Raw genomic sequence first — 15,005 nt, 5'->3', positions numbered from 1 at the left:
GAAACGCAGCACACTGAGAGAGGAGAACGGAGAACGAGAAGAGAAAGAAACATCAAAATAATAAAATCTTTCAAACGGGTGCCGTTGCAAGGGATCGCGGCGATTGGACTCACCCCCCATTCGTACACGGCGTGTCAGCCAATGGCGAGGCACTAAAGGATTGGGGCGGTGCGAGTTAGTCTTCAGCGCACTCACTCCTCCTCTCTTCGCTTAGAAGCAGTTTATCGTGCGTCGAACGCGGATCTGCGGGCAAGAGCACGGAGCGAGCGTTGAGGCACCACACACACTCACACACACAGAACAGAGAAAATTATTCAACGCAGAGGGGCCGTTTACGTGTCCCTCACGCAACAGCAGCATCAATCGACGATGAGCATGGACTCTGTGATGGACTCGTCGAGCAGCGACCGCAGCTCGCCGAAACAGCTGTCGTCGCCGGCGCCACCGGTAGTGGCGCCGCAGCCACCACCAGCGTCACCATCGCCGATGCACCTGCCGCCGCCGGGCCACCGTTCGCCGGCCTCCGGCAACAGTCCGCTGGGCTCGCCGATCGCCACGCCCACGTCTCTGGGCCTGATGGGCCGCGGGCCGCCGCCGGGCCTCAGCCACCCGTCGCTGCTGATGTCGGCCATGGGCTCGCTGGCTGGCCTGCCGGTCGACCTGAACCACCACCACGCGGCGGCCGCCGCTGCGGCCGCCCTCGAACGTGCATCCTACAACAGCCCGCCGCCCATCCCGACCACAGACCCGACGGCCAACGAGTGCAAGCTGGTCGACTACCGCGGCCAGAAGGTGGCCGCCTTCATCATCTCCGGCGAGACCATGCTGTGCTTGCCTCAGGCCTTCGAACTCTTCCTCAAGCACCTGGTTGGCGGACTGCACACAGTCTACACCAAGCTGAAGCGACTCGATATCGTCCCTCTTGTCTGCAACGTCGAGCAGGTCCGCATTCTGCGAGGGCTCGGTGCCATCCAGCCCGGCGTAAATCGCTGCAAACTGCTGTCGTGCAAGGACTTCGACGTCCTCTACAGAGACTGCACAACTGCCAGGTAAGACAGACATCTCTTTTGAAAACTAACTGTCTTGCTTCAGTATGAAATGCGCGTGTGTTGTCATCTCACATTAACCCTTTTATTTACATTAGCAACCCTTTCTGTAGCTCTTGCGGTGCACGGGTGTCTTTTAAACACCGCGGACCGACACTTTCAGGTTTCCTCTCAGTTTTGCCGGGTGCCCGGAGCATGCAATTCACAGCAACGTTTTGTCAATTTTGTCTCGCCGTGGTTCACATTCCGCCGAACCCTCTCTTGTCGTTCTGGGGGATGCCGTGCATCCACCCTCGTCCCGCGCGGTTAATGGGGATGTGGAACACGGGGCACCCGGCGAAAATCGATGATACTCACGGGGGTGGGTCGGCCGCGCGCGATTAATCCACCCCCTTGGATCATACCAACTCTCCGCTTTTCCTCGGGATTTACGGTTTTAAAAATGTGAATTCGATGAATCGACCCGTTTGACAGATTTACTACCGAAATATCGAAACTCTTCTTCAACTCGATCTATGCTGCTTATGGCCGGGATTGATGGCAGTGTTAACAAAATACAGATGTGTCGGAATAAAAGCAGGCCTCTCTGCTCCAGAGAGAGCAGCAGATAAAAGCTATTTAGTCGGTAGCACTTCTCAGCGCAGCATCCTCTGGCTTCTGTGAAAACAGCGCGATATATGCTGGCGGCTTGGTGTGCGTGCGTGTGTGTGTGTATATAAATGCGAATGGACTGGAGTTGAGAGAGTGTAAAAAGCAAGCGGCTTAAGCCATTCTAAAATAGGCCCATTTGTCATACGCGGCACACATGTCACAACTTTGAAAAATAAACAATCGCTCAACGCCAATTTTCTAAATACACAATTATGAAATGTCTCAATGACAGAAACGGAAGCTCTTCTGCTGTCTGTCTGTCTTTTTCTCTCTGATTTTGTCACACAAAACAATTTTATGTAAACACATACGCTTGACGCAAGCAGGACAGCTCAAGCGCGTTTGGTGCCGTTCTTCTCGTACAGTTTGATTAAAATATCGCAGTGCAAATACGGCTGGGATGCAAACAATAGCGTCGGTCCGCAATCAAAAGCGAGATGCATAATTGCACCCCTCCACCCTCTGTACATACGCGCAGAGTCAATCAGCATCGAATTGTTTCAAATAGCCGCACGCCAGGCCCTTATTATTATCAATATTATTGGCTGCAGCACTCTCCCCGCGATGCATTATTTCCCCAGATAATATAGCACCAAACGGCGAATTACATAATACACATCATACCATCGCTGTTCTCTGTGCCCTGTGTGTTATATGCACGGAGCCTGCAACAATATTTATACACACACTCTCAACTCGCATGCAAGTGCAAACAATAACAGCTCAAACACATCATCTGACAATCTGCCTGCGTGCACCAACTAGTCAAAATCACGCCCGCCGATCGCTGATTGCACTTCCTGCTCCGCGTGCTCTGCTGATGCAATTGAACATCCCCCATTGCTGCACCTATAGCAAATTGCACTGTGCAACAATCAACTGATTTAATTAAAAATTTTCGAGTTAAATTCAGAATTTCCATTTAATAAACAAACAAACAAAATTTGCACATTTTTTTAAAAAATTGTACGAATTTTTAACTCCAACATGGAGGTTGAAGTGCAGTTTCCCATGGGCACGCACCCAATTTTCCTCGCAGCGTGTGCCGAGTTTGTTTTTTTCCAGGCGCACGATAAATTGAATTATCCGCGCGCCAAACAGATATCAAGAGAGAAAAAGTTATTAAGCAGCAGGGGCATTCGGGAAGAAGAGAGTCCCGCTGCGCGCGCTGGCCACAATAGTATAAATGTAGACATTGCACGGGATGCGTTATAGACTGCGTGCCTGGTTGCGGTTCCGTCTCGTGGTTTTACAATCATCATCTTCTCTCATTGCTGCTATGCTACGTGTGTGTGTGTGTTTACACGACTCAAACAAGGAGTCCCCGCAGAGTGAGCTGGCTCGCACCTCGTCGCGCTGAATAATTGAACGCAATCTCGGCCAGAAACAAAGGCGGCCGACCCCCAATTACCTCCACTTTTTCCTTCTGTTTGTCCCCGCTAATTGCGTGTGCTGCAACATTCCGCTGGGACTAGCACTCTGCCGCACGCACTTTGACACTTTTTTCGCTTTTCTGTCGCCGCTACTCTTCATTTCAAATTCCATTTGAAAAGAACTGCTCGCCTTTCTTCGCGTTTCTTTCAGACACGCGTTGGAGACATTCTGATTTCATTTTTCCGGTCCGATTTTTCGTTAAGCTTAAATTTGGGACTTATTATCATTTTTATCACGTTTTCCACACGTTGCAGAGAGATAGAGGAAGTAATTAATAAATGACACGATTATACACACATTCGTATTTATTTAATTTATTGCTTATCTTATCAGCGGTGTTTGTTTCCCTTGCGCGCGGCATCGATTACAATAAATTATCATCAATTGGCCTCTACAACTCAATTTTTATTGCTCATTCGGTTCGTCGCGTGAGAGTGAGTGAGCGGCCGGAATCGGGGGTTTTGGTTTCCCGACAGCTTTACTGCCTCTTCTCGGCCATTTCAATTAATTAAGCTAGGGGAAAACAATAAAAAGCAGAGAAACGACACGATGAGGGGAGCAGGAAACGAGCAGGCAGTCGGTAAAAAGAGCCGCGCACCTTGTATTCCAATTCTTTTACAAATCAATTCGTTGAAACCAGAAAAATAACAGCAATGATAAAAAACAAACAATCGGCGCGAACAACAGGTGTCAGTGGCGCTCGTTTTTGTCCCCCAACTCATTCATTCATTCATTCGTACAAATCTCGTGTGCCATTTCCCCGCGCGCGGGTGAAATGCTATCTCTCTCTCTCTCTTTTTATTGTGCTGCAGGAGTCTGTGTGGAGTCTGTGTGCCGTCTGCCTGGCTGAATCACCCGCCGCCCGCGCACACTCAATTGAAAGCGAAATAGGGGAGCCCGCTGGAAGCATTCACAGATGAAATAACCGAGAGGGGAGAATTCCCATTGCGTTTGTCCTTCTGTGTCTGCATGCCGTCTGCCAGTACGACTGCTGCCGGCACACCCGCACCGTGCCACTCCGCACGCGCACCCCGCACCGCCGCTCGACCGCCGTCGCCCGCGCCGTGCCCTCGACGCGCGACAAACCGGCACCCGCGACGCCCCGCTCCGACTACCCAGTTTTCCGTTTTTCTAACAGATTGAAATGCACTGCAAATAATAAGGAAAAATTGACGTAAATCCGAGAAAATCAACGCAGTCTTTTCAATACTAAAAAATATTGGAATTTTTCTAGTTCAATATTATTTTCTAATAGATTTTTTTTAAAGTTTAATATTTTATAAAACCTAGAAATATCGGATTGGATAATTTAATATTGCTGTGATTTCTAGCCAGCTATTAAGAGTTTTCTATAGCTTGAAAAAGATAGCCCACTCGTTTCAATTTGACTGTCAGAATAATAGAGAGTTGATAATTTTTGAGTCATCTTCTCTCCGAAATTGTAGAAATCCCGTTCAGAATCGTGATTGGCGTGTTAACTCAAAAGGAAAATTGCTGGTGTGTGGCTGACGAATATCAGAATCAAAACGCGCACATAATTGGCACCAATTCATTTTTCCTGCGTTTTCTCTGTAATTTTTCTCCGTCTCTCTCTTTCACTCCCAGCATAATGCACGACCGAATGGATGCAGATTATCAAACATACTTTTCCATGCGGCTGAGTGTGCGATGGGAATCGCTCACGGCATTCTCGTTTTATATATTTTCCTTCGAAATTATAGTGTGGAGAAAGGACGATTGAACGCGTATAATAATGTCTCTCCTGGCGGAGACCATATTCACACAACACATTATAATATAACATATTTTGATATGCCATGAGGGCGCGCACAAGAGGCTTCCCTTTCTTGCAACTGCCCGACAATTAAGACGCCGGCGTTGCTAAATCTGGCAAGAGGGCAATCACAAAATTAGCCCTTTGAAGTTCACGGTTTTCGGACTGAATTTAATCCTTTTGTCTTCTCAAGAAAGCGAGCAAAGTCCTCCGTTTTGGTCCCTGCAGTGGCCATCAACAGAGCCCCGTGTATGTAAGCCGAAAAGCAGATTGGAATTTCTTGAGTGCACGTTCAATTAACTGCTAAGACAAAGAGAGAAGCACTCTAATTGTATATAAGCGTCCTTTTACCTTGACAAAGAACTTAATCAAGTTCTTAACAGATAAAATTTTAACAGTTAAAAAAATTTTATGATTCCACTTCAATTTACTTCATAGGCTTTCTTTATAGTTATTTAAGTTGTATACCTAAAAAGTTTAACAATTTTCGTTTTGAAAATATTTACGAAAGTGAAAATATTTTTTTATAATCTTTCAAATGTCATTTATAAATGTTTAAGTTTGGTATCGACTCCGAATTTCCTAATTTCCAACGTGTCAGAAGATTTTCGTCGGCTATTTTGGCGCATTGCAAATGCGCGTGGAACTGAATCAGATGCGTCTGGCGGTAAATTAATCAAGGCAGCAAGGGCCTCGTTACGAGCACACACACCTGATGCGAACTTTGTCCTGCAAATGCGTGATTGGGCCAATGTTTGCTCGCTCTGCTCGCGCGCGTAACTTTGCTTTGCTTTGCCGGGCAACATAAACATCTCTAGCCGGAATTAATTGTAGTGATGTGATATTGTAGCGGCGCTGCTCTTCAGAGAGACCGCAATCAGATTACGTGTCAGGCAACAAGACCAATATTGCCGAATGCACACTCACTCGCTGCGTATTATGCCGCAGTCCCTCGAGAAATTCGCCAGCAGCTTCCATCAAATTTCTGTATTGATTAAGGACGCGTGCGAGACAAAAGGAATATCAGAATGAAAGTGGAGCAAATGTAAAAATCAAAGCCATGATCAGAAATTGTGTCAAGTTCTCGTTTTATTAGGATTTTTGCCAGCATGTTTAGTACTTATTTTGTAATATAATCTTTATTATATGTTAAAAAGCTACAATTATGACCACTTTGGCTTTGATTAATTTACATTTGTGATCGCGTCACGGGCGAATTCATCAGGGGCTTTCGAAAACCAAATTGGATTATCTGAAGCAAAAAAGCCGTGAAAATGTGTGCGGGTGTAAATTCAGTAAACGATGATAAATCTTGTCATCGCATTTTTAAAATTATTACCAATTAATCCTGGTGGCCGCTATATATTTCGCACAATTTAAAAATAAATGACATTTTTATCTCGTTTTAATTGGAAACAAAAGCGTCTCGTATCGGGCGCGCAGTTATAATCTTGATGTGATGACAAATGGACGGCGCGGGCTTAGCGCACACATTGTGTGTCGCATGGCAAAATATTATTCATCAGATCGAAAATGCAATTGTGTCTGCTGTCGGCCGAATTATCGATTCATGCCCGCGAAACAAAAGGGTTAATCGAATAGCAGCTCACTGTGAATAACAAAATCGTTCGCTTGTGATTTGCAGATTAATTTGAAACCGCTGTTGTTTGGAAAAAACATGTGCTCGCCGAGTCATATGCATGAGAGATGTGTTCATATGCCCAGAATTTTATTTAAACAAAGAAAGATATGAAATAGGATTGATTCAGATTTTATTGTCAATTCAGTTCTAGTTGGATTCTCTCCAGCCCCATGTCAAAATTCACTGGCATTTTATTGACTGGTTTTTATGTAACTTCTATATTTCTCAGTATGTAATTCGATTGGATTTTTTTCGGAAAGGAACGAATCCCATTGTTGTTGCTGTAAATAGGAAAAATATCGTCTCTCGCAGCCGCCCAGCCCTGCATATGGTTTAGATTTTTTGACATTTCGTTCCCATCACGCGCGAGAGGCAGCGAGTGTGAGTGAGAATTTATACTTTTCGTCATGGCTGGGTCTGCGCGCGGCGTGGCAGAAAAGAAGAAAAAAGGTCAAGCGACGCCATCGCATCAGCACACAATACAATAAAATAACCCATTGTTGTCGGCAGCGGCGGCGTAATAACATCTCAAAATAATAATAACACCAAATAATATTGTGATCCAGCGCACTCCTCCTCCGAAACGGATCATGGCCGCCCCCGTTTTTTGTCTATTTTTCTCTCGTGACGTGGCGCACGACGAGAGCGAACATACAAATCGAGGAGAATTTAATACTTTGAGTATTAATGAGATGCAGCAGCTTTTCACCCCTTCGATGAAATGCGCGGATAAGTGCGCGCAGGCAGCTGGCTGCTGAAAATGCATTTGTACGTTTGACCCTTTTATCTAGATATGCCGCGACCATGTTTAAAAAGTATTCAAAATCCAATTTTTCGCCGGGTTGCGTGGAGCGTTCCTTCCTGCGGCTGCTGCACAGCGATAAAAAGAAGGGTTCGCAGCCATTTTCGTCGCGAGCCGATTGGATTTCGGTCGAAGGCTGCTCTGAGACTTTTGAAATGTAAAAAGGTCCGTGGCTAATTGCGGGTCGCGCACGAAACGCCAACTTTCGATAATTGCGCTCGCCCAGAGAATAAATATTGAATTACGTGTAGCTTTATTAATAAAATGCGCAATTATGGCGGCGCCGCAATTTCATGCTTTTTAGTCGCCCTTGCGCACTTTCTAAATCCCATACGGATCGTTTTAAAATTAGTTTTTTTAAAAGAATAGCAAAGGATATAATATTTGCTCCTAAATCGTTTCTTCCACTGCAGATTTAAGAATTTTCAGAGCGCTTCCGTATATATGAGCGTACAACTTGCTGCGTATATATTTCCCCCATTTTTATCTGCTAGGGCACACACATGGAATAATATTTACAACTCGGCCGCTAGATAAAAATAAGGAGACGAACTATATAGGTGTTTGTTTTATTATTTATAATTCTGGTAGCTATATGCACAGTGTTAGACGAGAAAGAGAGAGAGGGAATAATTACACACCGCATTATTCCTTGCTATCAGAGCACACACAAAACACAATTTCTGAGCTGGGGGGATGCGCCCGCCGCCGAGGCAATAATAATATTTTAGAGAATGCTGCCGAGGAGAAAACAACAGCAAGAAGACACAATAAGCAAGCGTAAGTCGAGACAAGCGGCACTAATTTATGGCCCCGCGTGCGATATATATTGTGTGTGTATACCTTTCGCGAGAAAGAGAGAGAGAGAGAGAGAGAGAGAGAGAGAGAGAGAGAGAGAGAGAGAGAGAGAGAGAGAGAGAGAGCGCAGAGAGCTATAGCGAGAGTAATAATAATATGCATTCAGCAACAATAAACGGGGTTGGCTTCCGAATATGCTTATATTAAAACCGTCTCCGCACCACGTCTAATAAATTCTCGCGGCTTTTTGTGCTCTGCTTCAAAAATAATTAAGGCTTGATTGCTGTTTAATAAGAAATTGAATGCAAAGGGTTGGTGCAACATCTCGTAGTTTATGATTTCAAACATTAATAATACATTTTTCTCAAAATTCAAATAACTATGACTTTGACAAAAATGCAATAACAAAAATTGACACCATAAAAAAATTGTAGTGAGAATATTTTTTTTTAATCGAAGAAAACCCGGTTTCACTGATTTTTTTACTCACAAAATTTAAATTTAAGAATACATTTTCAGAAAGAATGAGTTAAGAAAAATGTGGCGCAGTTCAGCATGGAACCTTCAGTAAAAGAAAAATCCTCTTCATGCACTATTGGCTTTAGTACGTGTTGGTGAATTTGACCGTGGTTTGGTTCGGTTTATGTCGCGTGCAATTCGAGTGGATCTTGTCTATTTTATCACGCGGAGAGAAGAGAATTAGAGCTCACCGCGCGCGCCAACCGATCACGCGAGCCGCCCGCAGCATTTAGAAACAATACATATGCGCTCTCTCGCGCATTATTTGATTGACAAGCAGAATCGCTACCGACCAATTAGCCCAAATGAGAAATCCTCCTCGCCACTGCTGTCCGAATATGTTTATGTGTGTGTGTGTGCAGTTATAATATGAATGTGTATATAGAAAATCCTGGCGTGGAATAATAAATTGCGCCCGAGGGTTGAGAGCAAAGCATAGAGAGAAGAGATTAATGCAGAAATGGGTAAAGGGTACTGGCGCGTGCACGCTTTGTTTTACATCTGTTTCCGGCTCAGAATTGGAAAAATTAGTGGTGGAAATTTCTTAAGTTGTTAAACCAAATTTATATATTATATTCAAAAATATTCAAACATTAGATTTTCTCTTTTTTCAAGCCGAGGGCCGATCTTAGGTTCTAAAAATATAATATGGAATTCAAGGAGAAACCAACTTTGACATGCATCAAATTTATTTCGCGTTCCAACCCTAATAACCCTTGAAATATTTAACGAAATTCCGTCTGAATGATTTCACCAATTTTTGTAACCTTTCATCCCGGTTTTTACCGGCGTGAAGCGCGTAATCCGAGCGGCTGCTAATAGGTCTGCAACGGTTGGGGAGAGTGAGAAAAGTGCGCGAGCGTTGGTGGAAAAAGGACTGCACAAAAGAGTGTGCCGCGTCTCTCTCGCCATGACGATAATTTCACACAGAATGAATTAAGCGGACTCGAAACATGGACGCGAGAAGTGCACGGCTGGATAATTACGGCGGCGGCGGGAGGCCCGCTGCTGCTTATTCATTATTGTGATGTAATATGCTCATTCTCGAATACACACTCACTCACACACACGCGGCGTGCGTGCAGCGAGGAGAGAGAAATGCTCCATAATGAAATGCATGAAAGAGTTGCTCGAGGAAAGAAGGGGTGTGTGTCGTGCCAGCGACAAATAATAATGCGCTCAACTCGAATGGAAAAATTTCCATTTGCTTTTTTCTACACAATTCTTTCGGGCCCCGCCTTTGGTGATCGGTTCGCCCAATGGAAATCGAGTAATGTCACCTTGGCGGCGGCCAAAAGCGGTTCATTTGCATAGCACTCGCTAATGCACCGTGTGCCACTCATGCGAGAGCTAATTTGATGCGGTCGCACCACCAGCTGGGCCGCTATTGACAATCGTCACCAGCAATTGACGCCGCCGAATTCAGGTTTTCTCCTCGCTCCCTGCTTGCCGCCACCAAAATGATATAAACCGAAAATGAATCACACGTAACAGAAAATAGCCCAGTATTCAGGGCCAACCTTTTCTCCTAAGTAAGTAAGATAATATCGTATCAATCTTCCTCAATTTTAAGAATTATTTATTTTATAATTTTCCTGCAATCAACAGTTAGGCTTTTAATTAAAACAAGTTTTTGCTACTATTTCAGCTCGTCGTCACTTAATAAAATAATAATCCGCGGTGTGCAGCAATTCCACCGGGGCTTTTGGCCCGGCAGCTACTTTTTCGCGCTCTCCTGTATTTTCCTGCTGCTCTGATTATAATTAACGGGGTCCACGGACACAGCAGAAGTGGAGAGGTGGCTGCAAACAAAACACTACACACTGGCTCTTTGAGTTGCTCGAGTTTCCTTGTGTAAATTAATTCCCGCTTTGAAAAATGACTGTACATATTTTTAATGACTTGAGGGCGCGCGCAAGAAATCGGAGAAGTATTTCCGCGACGAAAGAGAGTCGAAACACATCAAACGTAGCTGGGGATTTTGTAATTACATCATGAAAAGTGGAGTCGGCGGAAATAAAGAAAACAAAAGCGACTTCTTCTCCCAACAATCTAATTACTGGTGGGAATCAAGTCGGAAACAAAAACGCACGCTAAATGGAAAATTCATTAAAGGCGGCAGCAGCGCAAAATGCAATTCTGCGGCGGCGGAGGTATCGGGGGGACGGAGGCAAAAAACGAATGCTAAAAGGGAGAATATCGCAGCAGCAAAAGTAATTAAGATCTGGTCGCTGCCACTTAGCTACTCTTTTATTCAGCGCGTTTGTTTTGCCGAAAAAGATACCGAAAATGAAAGCAGCTGGTCTCCAAGGACCTTTTTAACTTTTGGCTAAGTTAATTAAAACTGAAAAGTACTTCTTAACAAGGAAGAAATAAAGTATCTTGAATATTTCCACCGTTAGCATGTCTAAATTACAAGAGAGAAATATAATAGATTTGCCAGAAATTTGGGAAATCATCATATGTATATCTAGTTGGAAGACATTTTCTAGTTCAAAGTTTCAGTTAGCTATTCCGCTCATAACCTGCCATTTGCAGACTTGGAAACTACTCCCAAAACACATAATACGCGTGAGAGAGATGCAGCTTAGGAAGATGCCGCATTAAGTTTCTCGTCGTCATTTCGCTTCTGGGTTTATATTGCATTTAATTAACCAGCGCGTGGAGCCGCACGAAATTCATAAATGTGAAATTCATGAGCGAGTAAGAGAGACACACACATACGCGGGCCGCCGCGTTTGTTTGGTGCAGACAGCATTCCCCCGCCGATTGGAACCCTTTCGCCACGCAGATGTAGCAATTAATATGCACCTTTGCTTGATAAATGTGTAATTAAAAGCGAGCTGCGTGCGTTCGCGTGGCGTCTAATTACATATCTGTTCTAGCACTGCCAGTGAGTCGACTCCTGGATGCTTATGTCTATTTGTCAAATTTTCAAATAAGAAACTCGAGTTTAGATGGAAATCTTTTATTTGACCGGAAACAGGAGCAGTAAAAACAGAGCCCAGTTGGTCGCATTTGGATTCAAAGGCAAAGAGCCGACAAAGCGAAATTATGAATATGTCGGGGCCAGAAATAGGGAGAGAAGCTAGAATATGATTTTCAAAGACAGAGAAAATCGCACGGGCTGCTTTTTATAATTTTTTGTGGCTGCCTCACTTTGATGTCCCTCCTCTCCTAAAGTTATGTTTTTTATTGGCTCTTTATAGACTTTATTGCCTCTTGCTGGCTGCTCTCCAAAGTGTATCAATTACGTTGCACAAACCCTCGTGCCATCTGCCCCCAGATCCGCAGCAGCTTTTATGATTGCCAACCTACATCTTTTGACAATGCGTGACCTCTGCATTATTTTCGACGTACCGAATAATAAAACGCAACGACTAGTCAGTTTCTAAACTCAACTTACCATCTCTTGCGATTGTAAAACTAAAGAGAATTCCTAACCTTCATCTAAAAAGCAGCTAAATTGACGTTCACCGTATCTACCCTTTTGTTCATCCCAAAAAGGTCTTTTCCTAACAAGGATTTTGCTTTTATTCCTTGAAAATAATACATACGCGTCATTTAAATAAATATTTATATCCTTGATTCCGGGAATCGTCTTTGTGCTTATAGGTTACTACCCTGCGGGGCGTCTGGTCTATTCTTGTTTTTTAGGGTGTCTATATTTATTAAAAAATGCTTTTGAGACATTATATGTTGCACGTCCTTCTGTTGGGATCCCAACACAACTTCCTATTATTTATGAATAAATGTTTTTTAAAAAGAAAGCAAAATATATTGACCCACTCAATGTGTAATGCTCCGAGACACATTGACCGAGACACATTATTTACGTACTTACCACCCGAGTTGACAGTTCTATGGTTCCATTCTTCTCGCAGAAGCAAAGCTGGTGAGAACCGATTCCTCGCGTCGTTTCGCCGTACTTGAAATTCCTTCAAAATAATAGGTTATGCCTGTAAGAATTTTTCGAAAGTCGTAGAAAAGGCTTGTCGGGTCTCAATCGAGCTAATGAAACGCCGATCAAACTCAAGGGGCAATTTCCCTGCCCTCCGCCGCGGGCCCGAGACCTTTCGTGCTCTCCGCCGAGATCATGCCAATGTCTTTGTGATTCTAATTCGGCACCGAATCGCAGATGTTGCCGCTCGAATAAAACTGAAAGCGCAGACGGCGCGACCGCAAACCGCCCTATTATAAATTTGGGAATATTCACATTTTCGTGATGCATTCATATAATATGATTCAATAGTCGAGAGAGCGAACGAGCTATCGTGTTTGTTCTTTAACATGTGCTCGTTATTGCCTGCAATGCTGATAATTTGAACCCAATCTGCTGCACACCCCTGCTCACATCGCGCTTTTTGAGGTCGAAAAGCCGAACCGCACGTGCTCGCCAAATTTATTATAGAACACAAAACTGCGCACAATAAATGCGTCCTATCAATATACAATTCCGCGGTTGCTTCGTTTATAAATCAACTCGCGGTGAGGATATAATACAAGCTGTATAATAGCATGGTGTTTTGAATTTTACACTCGTCAAATATTATATTTATCATATTTATTATTTGAATTGTGCAATAGTATCGACTGTAATAAATTGTTGCTGTTTATTCTCATCATAATCTCAACTAGATTTTTCTTCTTTGTAAAATTGAATTCAGACTTTATACCAAACCGCTACCCTATATATATATACACCGATATGTATTGACGTGAACTTTCGGGCGCCCACAGGGGAGAGCGGAGGGAGAAACTCAGGTATCAATAAAGGCAACGCCAGAGCCCTCTCGCGAGCACACGACCTGCTCGCACCCATATATATATATATAAATAAATAGATAACGATATAGCAAGTAATTATTAATAATTGTGATTATCAATAATTATATATGGTATAAAGGGAAATAGGCCTTTCAATAAAAAAATCGGTTTTCGAGAAACGCGCACACGAGTTCTGAATATTGAACTTACCGCGTGAAAATCTTGATGAGAGGCGAAGTCGAAGTCGATGTCGGAGACGACGACGACGACGAACGGTGACGCTCCAAGCAGAGGACGTTATTGCCGACGCCGAAGTCGTGCCTAGACTAGGAAACTAGAGTCCTCATAAGTTCCCTCACGAAGGGTCTAGGCTAGGTGTCCCGTCTGCTGGACTGTAAGGAGAGTAAAGCTATTTTTCCCTCTGTTATAAAAAAAAAATGCTTTGTTATGTGTTTTTGTTGTGCTCTGGATGTGGGAAAGTATGGGGCATAGTTGACTTTGAATCTAAAACTCTCCTTAGTCTGCTGGTGGTCCATTTCAGACTGTGGGGGTGTCATCCAGCAGAGTAAAATATGAGAATGCCTTTTGGCAGTAGTTGCGGTTTATTTGAAGTGGGTAATTTAGAGATTTAGGCTGGAATATATATTTTACAACAATTATATTTATGCAATTAGCGTGTCAATAATATGTATAACAATACTTACCCCGGTAAAGTCTTCAGGTCTAACAATTACAATTCAGTATTACCTTCTCGCTTGAGCTGAAAAAAGTATAGCGACAGTGGAAATTGGGAATCACAATTATAATCTAATTTACCTCATATCGTTATTTACCTCATACCATTTTCGTTATAGAAAGAGTTAAAATTATAAGTTTCAATGTGCTATATCTTCTGTAAACAAAATTGCAAGTTCTGCTTTGAATGAGAACCAAACTTTAGTAATTTATAGCGCAGTTCAATTTTTGTAATTATTGGTGAAAGACCTTATCGCATCCAAAGCATTCTTTTCGGCTGCCGTTTTAGAGCCGCACTGCGAGTGCGCATTAAATCACTCCGCGGTTGGAGCTGCCGGCGAAAATATATACCGTCTCAGAGCTCTTTATTATTTCTCGTTTTGAGCTGGCAGTCGAAAAGCGCCAGCGCACGTATAAATTATTTGGCGAAAAATTACAGCACGATTCGCACGACGCCAAGTGATTTGTATCAGCAACATATTTTTCCTCTCGCCGAGCAAATGTAATATGCAAATGTCAAAAATATGGGATTAAAGAACTCGCCAGGTGCGTTGGAACGCGTTAAATTTGGCAGCGGTTTTTTGCATATTTTATACTATTTCCTGATTCTCGACGAGAAGCATATTCAGCTGCTACTAAAATTTCTCACTCGGTTCAAATGCACAAGAAACATCTAAAATAAAAGTCAATGAACACATTATACTGCTTTTAATTAGTAGCTCCAAGTTTTTTACATAACAACATTTGATTTATAAGTATCAAGTTTTTTTCATCATAAAAATTCACACATGAAACTTAAGCATCTAAGATCTAAAGAAATATCCTTTAAAAAAACTA

General features: G+C 43.3%; 1 protein-coding gene across 15 annotated transcripts in view; it reads left to right on the top strand.

Moving 5' to 3' along the window:
* The first annotated feature begins 280 nt into the window (after positions 1–280).
* Positions 281–15,005, top strand: part of dac (dachshund) — a 91,172-nt gene continuing 76,447 nt past the window's right edge. For all 15 annotated transcript variants that reach the window (XM_065486736.1, XM_065486729.1, XM_065486735.1 and 12 more), the window contains exon 1: positions 281–1,049. In XM_065486736.1, coding sequence (XP_065342808.1) covers positions 370–1,049 — 680 coding nt within the window. In that variant the 5' untranslated portion in view covers positions 281–369. The remainder of the gene's footprint in view (positions 1,050–15,005) is intronic.

Source organism: Cloeon dipterum, chromosome 3, assembly GCF_949628265.1.
Source record: "Cloeon dipterum chromosome 3, ieCloDipt1.1, whole genome shotgun sequence".
NCBI classification, from domain to species: Eukaryota; Metazoa; Arthropoda; class Insecta; order Ephemeroptera; family Baetidae; genus Cloeon; species Cloeon dipterum.
The sequence above is the reverse complement of the archived record's forward strand: the minus strand, read 5'-3'. Positions and strand labels throughout refer to the sequence as shown.